Raw genomic sequence first — 13,716 nt, forward strand, 5'->3', positions numbered from 1 at the left:
ATTGGTGTATGTATGTTTGTAAAACGTAAAAATTACATTCATCTTGGGGAATTGGTACATGTACGTATTTGTTGTGGTTTATATCTCGATGTCCCCCAAAGCCTCATACACTCCTAGGTGGGGCTTCTGGGAGGTGATTAGATCGTAGACACATAACACTCGTCCCTGTATTTATAGCTAAATGTCATGTTGGGAGGTGAGGCCTGGTGGAGGAGGTGGTTCACTTTGGGCATGGCCTGGAAGGGTCTGTCTCCCTCCTCCTTCCCTCACTGCTCTGTGCCCTGTGGCCTTGCCATGGGCTGCTTCTCTGCCATGCTGCACTGCCTTGGAGCCAGCCAACTATGGACTAAAAGCTCTACAAACTATAAGTTAAAGTAAAACTTTCTGCCTTAGAGTTGTGTGTGTCGGGTAGTGTGTCTCAGCAACAAGAAAGTAACTAAGACAGTATCACGTATTAATTACTTTTATTCCCTCTTCCCCTCCTCACTCTCTTTGCCACTGCTGTGATAATCTTGAATTGAGCAAACAATGAAAATAGAGACAAGAATCAGGAACATTTCTGCCATTTTATACTCAACACTCTATTTCTTAAACAAAAGAACAACTACACACTCAAATCACCCAGTGTTTTATTGAACAATTATTTAAGTTGTATGAGCAGAAATCTGTAATGATTTAATTATGCAATAGTAAGGCTGGTTTTTAACTTTTTCTATGAATATGAGAATCTGGGCTGGGAATTTAATTCAGTGTGGAGCGCTTGCCTAACATATACATAGGCCCTGAGTTGGATCTCAAAACAAACAAACAAAAAAATCTTTGCAACTCTGTACTTTAAAAAGTGTGACCTTGTGTTGAATATTATGTGAACTATATAAAGCATTGTTTTTTTATACAAAATATACAAATGAGTACATGTTTTAAACATAGTTGACAATAACCCATGTTTCTACTCAGATGCACATGTAGAATTATAATCTTTACAGAAAATTATTTAGGGACAGGCATGATAGCACATGCCTATAATCCCAGCATGCTTTAAGGCTGAGGCAGGAGGATCTCAAGTATGAGCCCAGCCTAGGCAGTTTATCAACAGCAAAATCCTGTCTCAAAGTAAAAAATTAAAAAAAAGAGGTAAGGATATATCTCAGTGTGAAAGCCTTGGATTCAATCCCTAGTACCATAAAAAAATTAGGATTATCCCAGTAATACCTAAATAATGAGGTAAGACATTTTATGTATCAGTGTAATCACAGTGCCCTATATAAGCACTTTCCATCCGCAAAGGCACTTTCAATAAACTTTGATAGGGAGATAAACTCCATGAAAGTGTCAGATTCTCTACTTAAAATTCTTATATATGAACCCCAAACTTCAGTTTTATCAACATAAGGGCTATTGTTTAATGACTTCCTTACTCTATAATGTTCACAAAGTAAAAGAAATTTGTTTAAGAAAACATATGAATTTGTAAATGTCTTACCTGAAATTAACTTAAAATTTTGTAGCACTGAGTTAAACCTTTCAATAAATACAAATTAACATATCTAACCACTTGGGAATATGTAGTTATTGATACAGTTCAGATACAGACAGGAGACTTTCATTTTTGGGAAATGATACCCCTAAATTCATTCTAATTTATTTGCATTTTCACCGTTGCAGGTTGATAACCACTGATACAGAACTTTTCACAATGATGAGAATTCATCCATGAGCTGTAGATGCTGCCCTGTTAGGACTTCATCTATGTGACCGCATTTTATTTTATTTATTTATTTATTTTGTTTTTTTGAGACAGGTTCTTGCAATGTCATTCAGGCTGGCCCTGAACTTACTATCTAGCCCAGGCTACCCTCAAACTCATGGAAATCTTCCTGCCTCAGCCTCCCAAGTGCTGGAATTACAGGCATGTACCACCATGCCCAGCTGTGACTGCCTTTTCTTTTCTTTTGGTATCAAACTCAGGACCTCGAGATTGCCAGGCAGGTGCTGTGCTGCTGAACTACATCCCTGGATATGACTGCATTTTACAAGTTAACTTTAAGCAAGTCTTTTTACCTATACAAAATAATCAAGGGCATAAAACAGAACTCAAAGGAAAACAAACATAGGCTTGTTATAATCACAAGATGAGAAAAAGATTCAGTAATGAACATTTCCATTTTAAAATAAAATGAACTGCAGCTAGTATTTTATACTTTCTTTAACACCTCTATAAAATACAAAATATCATACTTTTATAAACACTAAAGCTTGCCATATTAAAATGACAGGAATAACTTTGTCCAGTACAAATAATTAATGAACTGATTATTTTCTCCCTGTTCTGTAAATCCAGTCGATGCAAATGATTTTATTTTATTTTTTTGGTACTAGGGATCAAACTCAGGACCTCGTGTTTGCCAGGCAGGTTCTGTGCTGCTGAGCTATATCCCCAGTGCATTTGATTTTAGATTAAATACTTTAAAGCATACATTTGGAAAATTACAGGAGTACAAAAAAAAAAAAAAAACAACCTTTAAATTCTTACACTTTTTACCATTACAGAGTTTGAAAACATCACAAACTTTTTAATTTTAATTTGTGTAAGAATAAGAAAGCGCAAAAAAAGAGGAGAGATTTTTGTTATGAAGGCAAATAATGGAGGTTCAGACGTAACTTTTCATTTTGTGTTACTTCCTTCTAAACAAAACCAACCAGCAAGGAGACAGTCCTGTGAACTAAAAACCCACTCTGGATGCTTTCTGGAAGGTAACGTCTAAGCAGTCATGTAGATTCCACAGTGAGGTCCCTCCTGCAGGCCCAGGCCACCAGCTCCAGGTTCTCTATGCAGGACACAAGGGAGACACAGACATCTGAGTGAGAAGTATCGTCCAACAAGCCAGCTTCCCTGTGCTTAACTTCTTACTTAATAGACAGCGAGTTGTGAAAAATTCCCTGTGCCTTTCAGTGCTATAAGCACCTTTGAATATTCTTACCTTTCAATACAAATATAGCCCTCATGTTTCTTCAAAAGTCTGAATTAAACTATTAATTAGTGACCAAAAAAAAAAGCAGAAGATATGTTGTGTACATGTTTATTTTATCTTTAATTTTGATTTTATTTTGTTTCATTCTTGGTGGTACTGCAGAATACATGCGTACATACATACAAAGTCAAAAGAAATAAAGTGGAATATGGTAATGACTTTTAAAAGGAACTAGTAAGTGGGTGCAGTGGCACCTGCTTGGTAGACTGGGGCAGGAGGGTCACAAAGTTGAAGGCCATCAGGGTACCTCAGTGAGATCCTATCTCAAAAAAACAAAACAAAAAAGCCAAGAGCTGGGATATAGCTTAGTGCCTGCCCCCAGAGTCAAATCTCCAGTACTGCTACAAAACAAAACAACAAAAAACTTACTAATAAAAATACCACAATCACCATGCCTGTACTCTGAGCACTCAGAAGGCTGAGGCTGGAGGATCGCTGTGAGTTCGAGGCCAGCCTGAACTACATAGTGAGACCCTGCCTCAGAAAACAAAAAACCCATAATCACTGGGAGAATGGAAAATCATTTTATTTGAATCTGAGTAGGCTTCATGAGAGGAAAAATGAAATTTGAAGGGAACTAGGAGGAGGGGAAAGTTCAGACTTGATGCAGTTAGCGGGGGTCAGATTCCTGGAAGTTGAAAAAAGTCTTCAGTATGGAGTTAGAAATCAGTTCCACTTGGCAGGGGATACCAAGAAATAAAGTTGAAAAAGTATGCTGGAATCTGATGACAGAAGGTCTTAAACGTTGAGACGTGAAGGTTTCATTTTATTTCTTTTAGCAACATCGATGGGATGTTGACTGCAGATACAAAAATGAATACCACGCACCCTCTGCCTTCAGGGATTTATAGATGGCACAAACAGGAAGGCAGTGCTGATACCTGTGTTACAACAGCACAGGCCAGGCACTTCGATGGAAGCACACTGATACTGCTCTTAGAGCAAAAGGGTGCATCTGCTGTGATTGGTAGGGTAGTAAAATCAAGAAGAGTTTCCTGAGGCCTCACTGAATGAGAGGAAAAGAGTTAAAAACAGGACAGTACAGGCAGATGGGTAGTTTGAAAAAGCAAAAAGTGAAGAGTGGATTGATTTTCAGGTAATGGTAATAATACAAGCTCTAGGTGGTATTTATTTCACACTCCTAGTAGGCAGAGCATGGCTATGATAGGTCAAGCAGCAAAACTCTCTCTGCTCTGCAGATCTGGGATGGTGGAGGCTGACAGCAGGCAGCTTAGCAGTGGCCGCCAGAGTGAGCCATGGGGCCAGAGGTTGAATCCAGGTGGTGCAGTCTTACGTCTTATCTCTCTGAAGAGGAAAGGGGAAAGAAAGGGGTGACAGAGGAGATGAGAGGGTACATTTTGTAAGCCATTTGTCAAATTCTGTGACTTCTTATTGTGAAAGACTAAGGGAAGAGAGGAGGATTTTAATCAAGATGTGACTGAATGTTCAGTTCAGAAAGATCAGATGGTGAAAGAAAAAAGAAATGCAGTTTTCAGAACCCAAAGTGGAAGCTGAAGTGAGACTAGAGGGAGATGACAGGCGCTGAGATAGGAGGAGGTAGAGAAGGAAAAGGGGCAGATTCAAAAACCATTTCCGGTAGACACCACAGGCCTGGGAGAGTGAACAACAGCCCTGAGCTCAGAAATTTACCTCAAGTGTGCCAGTAATGTATTCTCTAGTACGTGGCAAACATCTAATACACCGTAGTTTTATGGGTATTCCTTAAGTTCTGAGGACGTAAGAGAAACATTTGAAAGGGAAGAATTAAAAACTTCACTTCCAGGCATGTATTCGATCATTCATTCATTCATTCATTCCTTCTGTATTCCTTGAGAGCTCACCACTCGGCACGTAACTGTAACCAGAGTCTCTGTTCCCATAAAACTTGCCATATCAAGGAGAGAGGCAGATGGGAAACATATTAACACAGTGGCAATAGGTGTCATGGAGAAAACAGGTCAGGAAGAGGAGAATGCGGTCTTGGGTAGGGTGTGATGTAACCATTTCATATAAAGAATCATGTGCCTTCCTAAGGACACATAGAATCTTGTTGCAAAAAACTGCAGTGCAAGAAGAAGTCTCCCAGGCCAGGATGGAGATTCCCGCATGCACTGCAGACATGAGCTTGAGGGGATTCCTCACGTCGGATGAGGCTACCCTGTCCAAGTCCTAAAAGGAATAGTGATTTATCCTAGGGAGAGTTAGGAGGGAGCATGGTGTGACTGAAGCCAAAACCCACTCCACCAGGTGACCTGTGGTGAGGTAGCTGAAATGGGGACAGTATCGTGTTCGCTGGATTCAGTAGGAGTCAACAGGGAGCTTTGTCAGGAGGAAAAGTGGAGCAGAGTGTGGGAAATGAGGGAAGCAAACAGCCACGCTTGGAGGGAATTTGCCTGTGGGGTAAGGAATTTGGACACAACGTCACTAGAGAGCAAGCACTCTGGGGCAGAGTGGCTTGATGATCCCATTATTTCCAGAAAGAAAGCAGTTCCCTCTTGCTGTGAGTTGGAAGAGGAGGTTTTAAAAGTGTAAGGAAACTCGAGGTGATTAAAGGTTTGAAGTACACCCGGATGAGGATCAGAGGTGCCTGGGAAGTGGCAAGAGTACTTTCCCAGAGCAAGGCAAAGGTTGCAGCTGAAGTGCTAAAGTAAGCAGAGCTTCCTCCTCCGGCTGAGATGGAGCTGGGTTTCTCTCTGACAAGAGCTACAGTGAATGAATGAGAAAAAGGACAGTGCTGAAAGGGTGAGAGGCAGGCAGAGCAAGAAAGAATAAGGCAGGATAAGAACAAGGCAGGACCTGGAAGCACATTGGAATGGTAAGTAAGAGTGACAGGTCAGTAATTAAAAATTATGTATTAAAAGGTACTTTTGCCAAACATCTCTTCATGAGTCATTCCTCTGAGAAGTGGGAATATGCAGTAGGGTAGGGTGGGGACTTTCGCTTTTGAGTTTACATTTGTCTGTACTTCATAAATAAATTTTACACCATGAACACATGTTACAATTGTTATTAGAAAGCTAAATAAAGTATATGTTAATAAGGTATGGAGCTATCTCAAGTGCACATCCATAAATCCACTGATGTAGTTATTGTTGGAAGAGGGAAGTCACTGTAATCTTAAGTCCCCGCCACATTTCTCACTCTGTTGCTTTCAACAATAGCCATAATTTTGTATGTCCTGTTATCTCTTCTTTTGCCCTCTTCCACTCTGATTCACATAGGGTTCAAGATGATGAAAACATATTTCAGTTGAAAAATCTAAGGAAGTCACTGTAAACTGCATGCATTTGCTACCTAATTGATTCAATTGTACAGGCTAGGAAATCACAGTGAGGATCACTGAGGAGGTACAAATGAACAGAAAAGAGATAATAGGGAATTCAGTGAAATACACGAAAGTGCTAAGCCACTCTGAAGGGTTAATTTGGAAAACTTCCAAACTCAATTGTTTACCTTACCTCTCCTTTTACAGTCTTACTTGACCCTAACTGAATCAAATAACCGGCATGAGATTTTATCTAAAGCATGCAGAAAACAGAGGAAGAGAATGAAAGGGTGATTTTTGCCTTAGAGCCCAGTACCTAGTCCTTTACCCAACTGTTAAAGAGGCATTGTTGCAAAACATACAGAAAGTTGGAAAATATTTAGGACAGTGAGAACTGTATCACCGAATTTGAAGGTAGTATTTGTTATTCGTCCTGGCTGAAGATGACCTTGGGAACTTACCGTAATTTTTATCTCATATAGGCTCTTATAATAATGACTGGATTACAACAGGTAACTTTTACACATTCTTCAGAGAACTGTAGTGGATGTAAGACTAGCCTAAACTCTGAAAAAGTGGGTACTGTAATCCAAGCAGGTATATAAAGGTAACAGCTAACTTAGATAAAGGATTATTATTATTAAGTAGTTTACATAGCTTTCATTTAAATTTCTCTTTGATTGACAAAGTTGGTTCATAGATCAAAATTTCCCTTAACTTTGACAAATCAAATTTCTGTACTCTCTCTTGTTTCCTTGCAGCCTTGATTTTGGTGAGGGGTAGTTTGTGGATAAGGCCAAGATAACTTGTGGCTAACTAAAAAGACTTATATTTTTTGCAAGGTATCTTTCTCAATCTACAGAGAAATTCTCTTGAATTGTAAGATGCTCCTCTCCTCTTTGCTATTTGTGGAAGTGCTGGGAAAGTGTGGAACTTCTTTATTCCTCCTGAGCAAAGATTTGACTGTTATTTCCTATGTCAGACTGAAAAGCTCTGCTGGGAACATTATCCACAATATGAAAGGATATGGTAGCATATTAATCCTTTTAAAGCATATCTCAATCACTATTAAGTGGCTTCTCAGGGACCTCCTACTGTGTCTTTCTACAGTCCTCTACCAAATCTACTTTCCTTATTATTATTATTATTGTTGTTGTTATTATTATTATTATTTTTGGTATGGGGGATCGAACTTGGGACCTTGCACTTGCGAGACAGGCGGTGGAACCGCTGAGCTAACCCCTGGCTCCATATTTTGATAGCAAAGAGTAATTTGTTACAGATGGGGAATTTGGCATTTTGTCTAAGACCTCTGATAAATGTTTATTACTGAACTGCTCTTCCTTTATTTAATTTCCTACTACAAGGCTTTCACTGGGTTTGAAAAGCATGTGTTAAACAATGGGCATAGCGACCTTTCTCTCCACTGAATGAATGTAGCCATAAAAGCCACAGTCCATAGGCCAACTGAGTAAGCTAAGCTAGCAAATGTCTGTGTGTTTTAACTAGCTGAAGATATTTTTGTAGAATTTCCTATAGGAAGATATATTTTAAATGAGCTAAGGAGCTTGAAATAATTACAATGGAATGTCAATTTTATGAAGTGACTTAAACTTTGGCATTGTTTGAAGCCAACTGCTGCAAGTCATCTGACTGGAGATGGCGGTGGTATGAAATCATTGGCCTTGTATTGATTTTAGTAAAGATGAAAAAGGGAGGAGCAAAATTCCATTCAGAGTTTATTTTAAAAAATGTAACCATCAAAATAAGCAGAGGAATTGACATATATTAGGTGCATTTACTGTTTCTAAAAATCACAAACGGGGCCTGGGATTTAGTTCAGTCTTTCTGCTGCCTGCCTCACAAGTGTAAGGTCCCAAGTTTGATCCCATAAATAAATAAATAAATACCGCAAACTAAGGATGATAAATTATCAATATAGGTTAGTATTTGCTCATTTTACTATGTACTCTTGCTATATATATATATATATATATATATATGTAGGGCAGTCATAGGGATTATAAATTCAATTTGAGTAAAGTTTAAAACCATATATTTTATGATAAAGGGCCTTTAACTTAAGACGCCCAAAGCACTGATATATTTTCTGTAAAGAGAATTATATGAGTTTTATTTTTCTGATATTAAAAGTTACTTAATAAAGACTTGTTCCATAAAAAAAATAAATGTAAGTATCAAGGTGGGCTGTGGTGGCTTGTGCCTGTCGTACCAGTACTCTGTATGGTCGCTGTGAGTTTGAGCCCAGCCTGGGCTATATAGTGAATTCAAGACCAGTCTGAACTACATAGAGAGACCCTGTCTCAAAAAGCAAACAGACAAGCAAAAAACAAGATGCAGCCATCAAGACCATTACTATTAGGCTGGGAAGATGCCATGTTGTTCTGATTATTTTATATATTACACTACAGGCTGGGAATTTAGCTCAGCGGCACAGCACCTGCCTAGCAAGTGTGAGGTCCTGAGTTCAATCCCCAATAACAAAATATATATCTTGGAATTCCTGAGGCCAGTCTGTCGTTCTGGTGTCAATGGTTAAATCATCCAAATGCTTTCAAGGACACAGTGGTCTAAGTGGGAAATGTTCTTGTTCTGGATAACATATAGAGCCTTTAGTGTTTTTAAAAACACGAATTTAAATAATTTTTTAATTCCCATGATACCTGATTTGTTTTAATTATGAAAATTTGCAATCATATAAGATAGTGTTAGCTTCCATATAACTATCAGTCAGATTTGAGAATTACCAGGATTTTGCTTATTCCATTTTCTTCTTTAACTATAAAAACAATTCCCAAGCGTCAGCTCATTTTACTCTTTCAGTCATTAGTGCTGCGATTACTTCGCCACAGTCATTATCATGCACTACAAAATGCAAATAGGCCTTCTTTGGTGAGGCTGATTAAATGCTGCACAAGGACTGTCTGTCAGAAATACCTCAGGGGAAGGGCACACGGGAATGGAGTGGCAGGCATCTCCGCTGAAAGCAGTTGTGTCTGTGTAGCTTTCTTCTCAGGGCCAAATTAGCTGGAGAAAAGAAAGAAATATTAGCAACATTTAAAAAAAGTGAATTGTTGGGCCAGGGATTTGGCTCAGTGGTTCCACTGCCTGCCTCACAAAGTGAATTGTTGAGTAACCTGGAGAATTTAACAGTGTTAGTCTATTTGCAGCCAAACTGTGCTGTAGTTATTTGCTATTTGTTCATATGTGATTGTGGTTAAAGCAAAATTAATATGATGCAGATATGCAAGATATATTCCTAATATCTAATAATGAGATCTGGCAGTAAGATCTTTCTCTTTTTATACATTTTCTTCTTAACTTCTCTTAGGCTTTTCATTTTATGCAATCACAAGTACTGTACGAGAACATTACCTGAAGTGCTCTGTGTTTCTGAAAAGTAGTAATGGTTTGAATAGCAATTACTGTAAACAATAAGAAGGGTTCAGATTGCTTCTTCTGAGTTGCTGACATAGAACTTTTTTCTTATTTGTGAAAAAGGACAGACTAGGGGCCATGAAATAACCTCAGAGCAACCAGACACCTAATGAACTAAAGGCAGAGTCTGAAGTTTTAATCAGTAATTACCAGAAATGATAATTTCTGTATGTTCTCAAGTGAATGATGTTATTAACATGCTTGGATGTACACTCACCTTCCTATTGAAAGTTTAGTTTTTGAGTCAGGAAACTTTTAAACTTTCCCATAGTTTTACTTACCAGCGCTTTGAAATCTTAAAGCCAAATCCTATTTGGCTTTGAAATAAAAATACACTTAGAATAATTGTCTCCTACATTCCTGTTGGTTAAATACAACCTAATTGATATTATCCATGAAGAGTAAATTAATTATGTATCTTAACATATTTTTCTCTGTAAGTACACTAGTAATAAAAACTGCACTTCTTTGTTTTAAGTGACATACCTCACTATATATAACTAGAAATGGCAAGTATTGGCTTGTTCTGTGATATCATCTGCATTTTGTCATTTTATGACTTTTACATGCTTTCAATTCAGTTATCATTGTCCTCCTCCAGCTAGCAGCATACTCTTTTGATAAGACTGCTTTGAGTTGCATTTTACCCTAAGATCCATTGTTTATTAACTTCTGTAAAGAAGAGGCCAGCATTTCCATTCCATTTTACTTGTAAGAACAACCTATCAACAATTTTCTTTGGATTTAGAAAAATAGGGGTAAAATATTTATCGATATTTTAAAATATAGTCCTTAAAAAAACCCAAACAGTACCCCCAATAGGATAGATAGCATGCCTCCAGAATCCTACACATTTACCCCCAATACCACAAACTGCAAGCACACTTAAGTGACTTTCAGCAGAGCAGGGACATAAACAGACAGAAAAACAAGTTCCTCCGTACAAATGTATCAAAGTCCTACCTGGTCTCTGTCCGTTGATAAGGAGGAGACTCATCATGAAAATTAAAAATGCACACAAAATTTGCCGAAATCTCATTTTTCTGCCACACACGAGTGGAGCAGTAGCTCTCGAAGTAAACCAGAAAATCTGTAACTAGCCTGTGCAGTATCGGTGTGGCTGTCCTCACATCCTAATGACAAACTCCGAGAACTGCCAGCTGCGTTTTCCAGAGAGGTTAATGATCACATCGGACAAGGTTACTGGTGTGCGGTGCCTCGGTCAGAGCCTCCCTCGGCCCCAAGCCCCTCCTCCACTCCTGTCCTCCCTCCCCTGTCTCTCCCCTTTATTTCCATAAGCAAATATCAGTGAAATGGACCATTCAAGCAGGCAGCGATTTCACTGGGACTTCTACTCGGGAAGCTCCGAGGAGAGGGACTCAATTCTGGCTATGGAAGATATGTAAAACAAGCATGACTGTCTCTCCTCCCCTCACCATTTGCATCCGTTTAAACTTTGCATTGCCCATATTGGTGCCACATGCAGAAACGCATGGAAATGACAGGAAGTCTCTTTTGTTCCCTTCAAGGAATTCTGATCTCTGACTTAGATTCCCAGACGCTTTGTGCAGACCTTGTGCTGAAATGTTTTATCTTTACAAGCCAACTACAAAGCAATGTCTAATTACACTAAACTTCCAAATTGCTTAATTTGTGTGGGTTTTTATCATTAAAGATGCCTTAAGTTTAGAATGTTCTGAAATCTGCAAAGTGTTTATATTTTTATTTTCTAAAGAGCAATTTAAAAAGTAATGGAGATAATTTTCATCTACAAATGTCCAAATTTTTTTAAAAAGGAAGTTTAGGCTCGCCACAAACTCATGAAATCTGTGCTCTGTCGTAAATTTATGTGTAGTAAAATACCAGGCCGGCATCACACAGAAATTAGAGATGGAAAGAGCACTTTTTAGTTCATTTTGTAGTGAATTCAGAAGAAACAAAAGCAACCTATCCTACTCTTTTGTACATATGTAATAAAAGCTCCTTTTTGCTTCCTTATATGCAAAAGATAGCTGGTACAAATAGAACTTACTCTATTTAATATAAAGTAAACCAAAAAGATAGTAGAAATACAGCCTGATATACAAGTAGAGCCAAAATACTAAGCCCAAAGCATGTGTAACATCTTATGATCTGCCAGGAATTTTGTTGCGTTTGGCTTCTTTATATTCAGGTGGTTGGTTCACAACCTTGGGCTTCCTAAGGTTCAAAATTAATACACAATTTGTCTTGATTGTATAAGTCAGTCTGTAAAATTCCTCACCTGCCTAGTTATGCATGCAGTTTATAAAAGGCAGTAGCATACAGAAATTCATTAAGTCACTTTCTTACAATTCTGATAATATTTGCCTGTTTGGGGACCAGAAACATAGTGTTAAAAGGTACTACTTTTTTATATTTATACATCACTTTGTTAAAAAAAATTTGAGGGCTAGTGATTTAGCTCTGGTGCCGTGCCTGTCTGGCAAGTGCAAGGTCCTAAATTCAATTCCCAGTACCAAAAAAAAGAAAAAAAAATTTTTTTGTTGAATAGAAGAACTTAGACTTGTGACATAAAAGTACTTTATGAAAGGCAAAGATTTTGTTCAGAGTTTAAGCCCTGCCCCCCTTTTTTGTACAGTGTACTAGAAAACTGCAAATGAACAGATTTGACTGTTAAATCATACCAACCAGATGCAATATAGATTTTAGCAATGTAACTTCAGTGAAGTTTAGTAGCCTTCTTGAATAAGCAGGATAACGACCTGCCTCAGATAGCAAATACTGATTTATATATTTTTAATTATTCTTTAAAAATCAAAGAAGAAGCCAAGCGTGGTGGTGTACTCTAATCCCAGCACTTGGGAGGCTGAATTCCAAGCCAGCCTGGGCTACATAGCAAGATTCTGTCTCAAGAAAACCCAAAACGAATAAAAAACGATGATGGCGTTTAAACAGTTGCTCTTTAAAGGAGAATAATGAAATGATTGTAGGGTTGATGGAAGGACTGACATGTCCAACAGGGAGGCAGAGAGACAGACGATCCAGCCTCTCTGTGGAACTCGAGTTCATGATAGTGGTAAATCATTCATGTTAGTGTTAAATCACTGGTGTGGAGAAATCTTGGCAGGAAAGTGTTAACTTAGGACAATGCAGCTGGCTCTGCAAATAGTACTGTTAGTCTACAGCTGCATCCAAATGGTGAATCTTCCTTGTTTCTGTGAACAGTAACCTCAGCTTCTACCCAGTTGTACCACGAGTTCCTCCTGGCCTGGTGCCATGCCAAGTGTGTTTCATATATTACTTCCAGTAATCCACTGCAAGCCACTCTGAGATATTCTGCCTGTTTACCAGATGAGTAAACTAACAGCTAGGGAAGGGGGTATAGATAGGATTCAAATTCCACAACCTGAGCTCTCAACCATTGTATTATCTTCCTTGCTAAAATCCAAATTTCCGTTATTTAAAAACTAGCCTATTGAAGCTATTTTAAAAATAAGCTGGTAATTTATTTCTTGTACTAGGTTGGATAGCATCCTTTCAAAATTCGTGTCAATCTGAAACTCAACATAGGGCCTTTAGAGATGTAATCCATTAAAATTGAGGTCATACTGCAGTAGAGAGGGTCCTAAGTCACATATGCTATCTGTTCTTACAAGAAAAGGAGGGTGCCGGGCATGGTGGCACATGCCTGTACTCCCAGCACTCAGGAGGCTGAGGCAGGAGGATCGCTGTGAGTTTGAGACCAGCCCGGGCTACATAGTGAGTTCCAAGTCAGTCTCAACTACGTAGTGAGACCCTGTCTCAAAAAACCAAAAAAAGAAAAGAAAAGAAAAGAAGGGTACAGAGAAGGGAGAACACCAAACGACAGAGGCAGAAATTGCAGTTATGCTACAACCAAGTGACAAATGCCAAGATTGCCAGCAACAGGAGAAAGTAAGGGAGAAGTGTGGGGCAGATTTGCTTCTGAGTCCCCAGAAG

The 13,716-nt window shown here is 38.6% G+C and overlaps 1 protein-coding gene across 2 annotated transcripts; it reads right to left on the reverse strand.

Annotated features, from left to right (window-relative positions):
• Positions 1–1,941: 1,941 nt before the first annotated feature.
• Positions 1,942–10,945, reverse strand: Apela (apelin receptor early endogenous ligand). 2 transcript variants are annotated; one of them, XM_010629870.2, is made up of 3 exons: positions 10,720–10,945; positions 9,256–9,345; positions 1,942–2,828 (listed from the first exon to the last, which is right to left on the reverse strand). In XM_010629870.2, the coding sequence occupies exons 1-2, from the start codon at positions 10,793–10,795 to the stop codon at positions 9,257–9,259; spliced, it is 165 nt and encodes a 54-aa protein (XP_010628172.1). In that variant the 5' UTR covers positions 10,796–10,945; the 3' UTR covers positions 1,942–2,828; position 9,256. The 2 variants fall into 2 exon arrangements, with proteins under 2 accessions (XP_010628172.1, XP_010628173.1); XM_010629871.3 differs by lacking the exon at positions 1,942–2,828 and adding an exon at positions 4,069–4,337.
• Positions 10,946–13,716: the final 2,771 nt, after the last annotated feature.

Source organism: Fukomys damarensis, unplaced genomic scaffold (genome assembly GCF_012274545.1).
Source record: "Fukomys damarensis isolate Sample0158 unplaced genomic scaffold, DMR_v1.0_HiC HiC_scaffold_18, whole genome shotgun sequence".
NCBI lineage: Eukaryota > Metazoa > Chordata > Mammalia > Rodentia > Bathyergidae > Fukomys > Fukomys damarensis.

Bases quoted from the DNA above. Each gene is read 5' to 3' on its own strand.
- Apela (XM_010629870.2), bottom strand. From the start codon at position 10,795: ATGAGATTTCGGCAAATTTTGTGTGCATTTTTAATTTTCATGATGAGT. The intron at 9,346-10,719 runs GTAGGACTTTGA...TCTTTTCTCCAG, and splicing joins TATCAACGGACAGAGACCAG to CTAATTTGGCCCTGAGAAGA.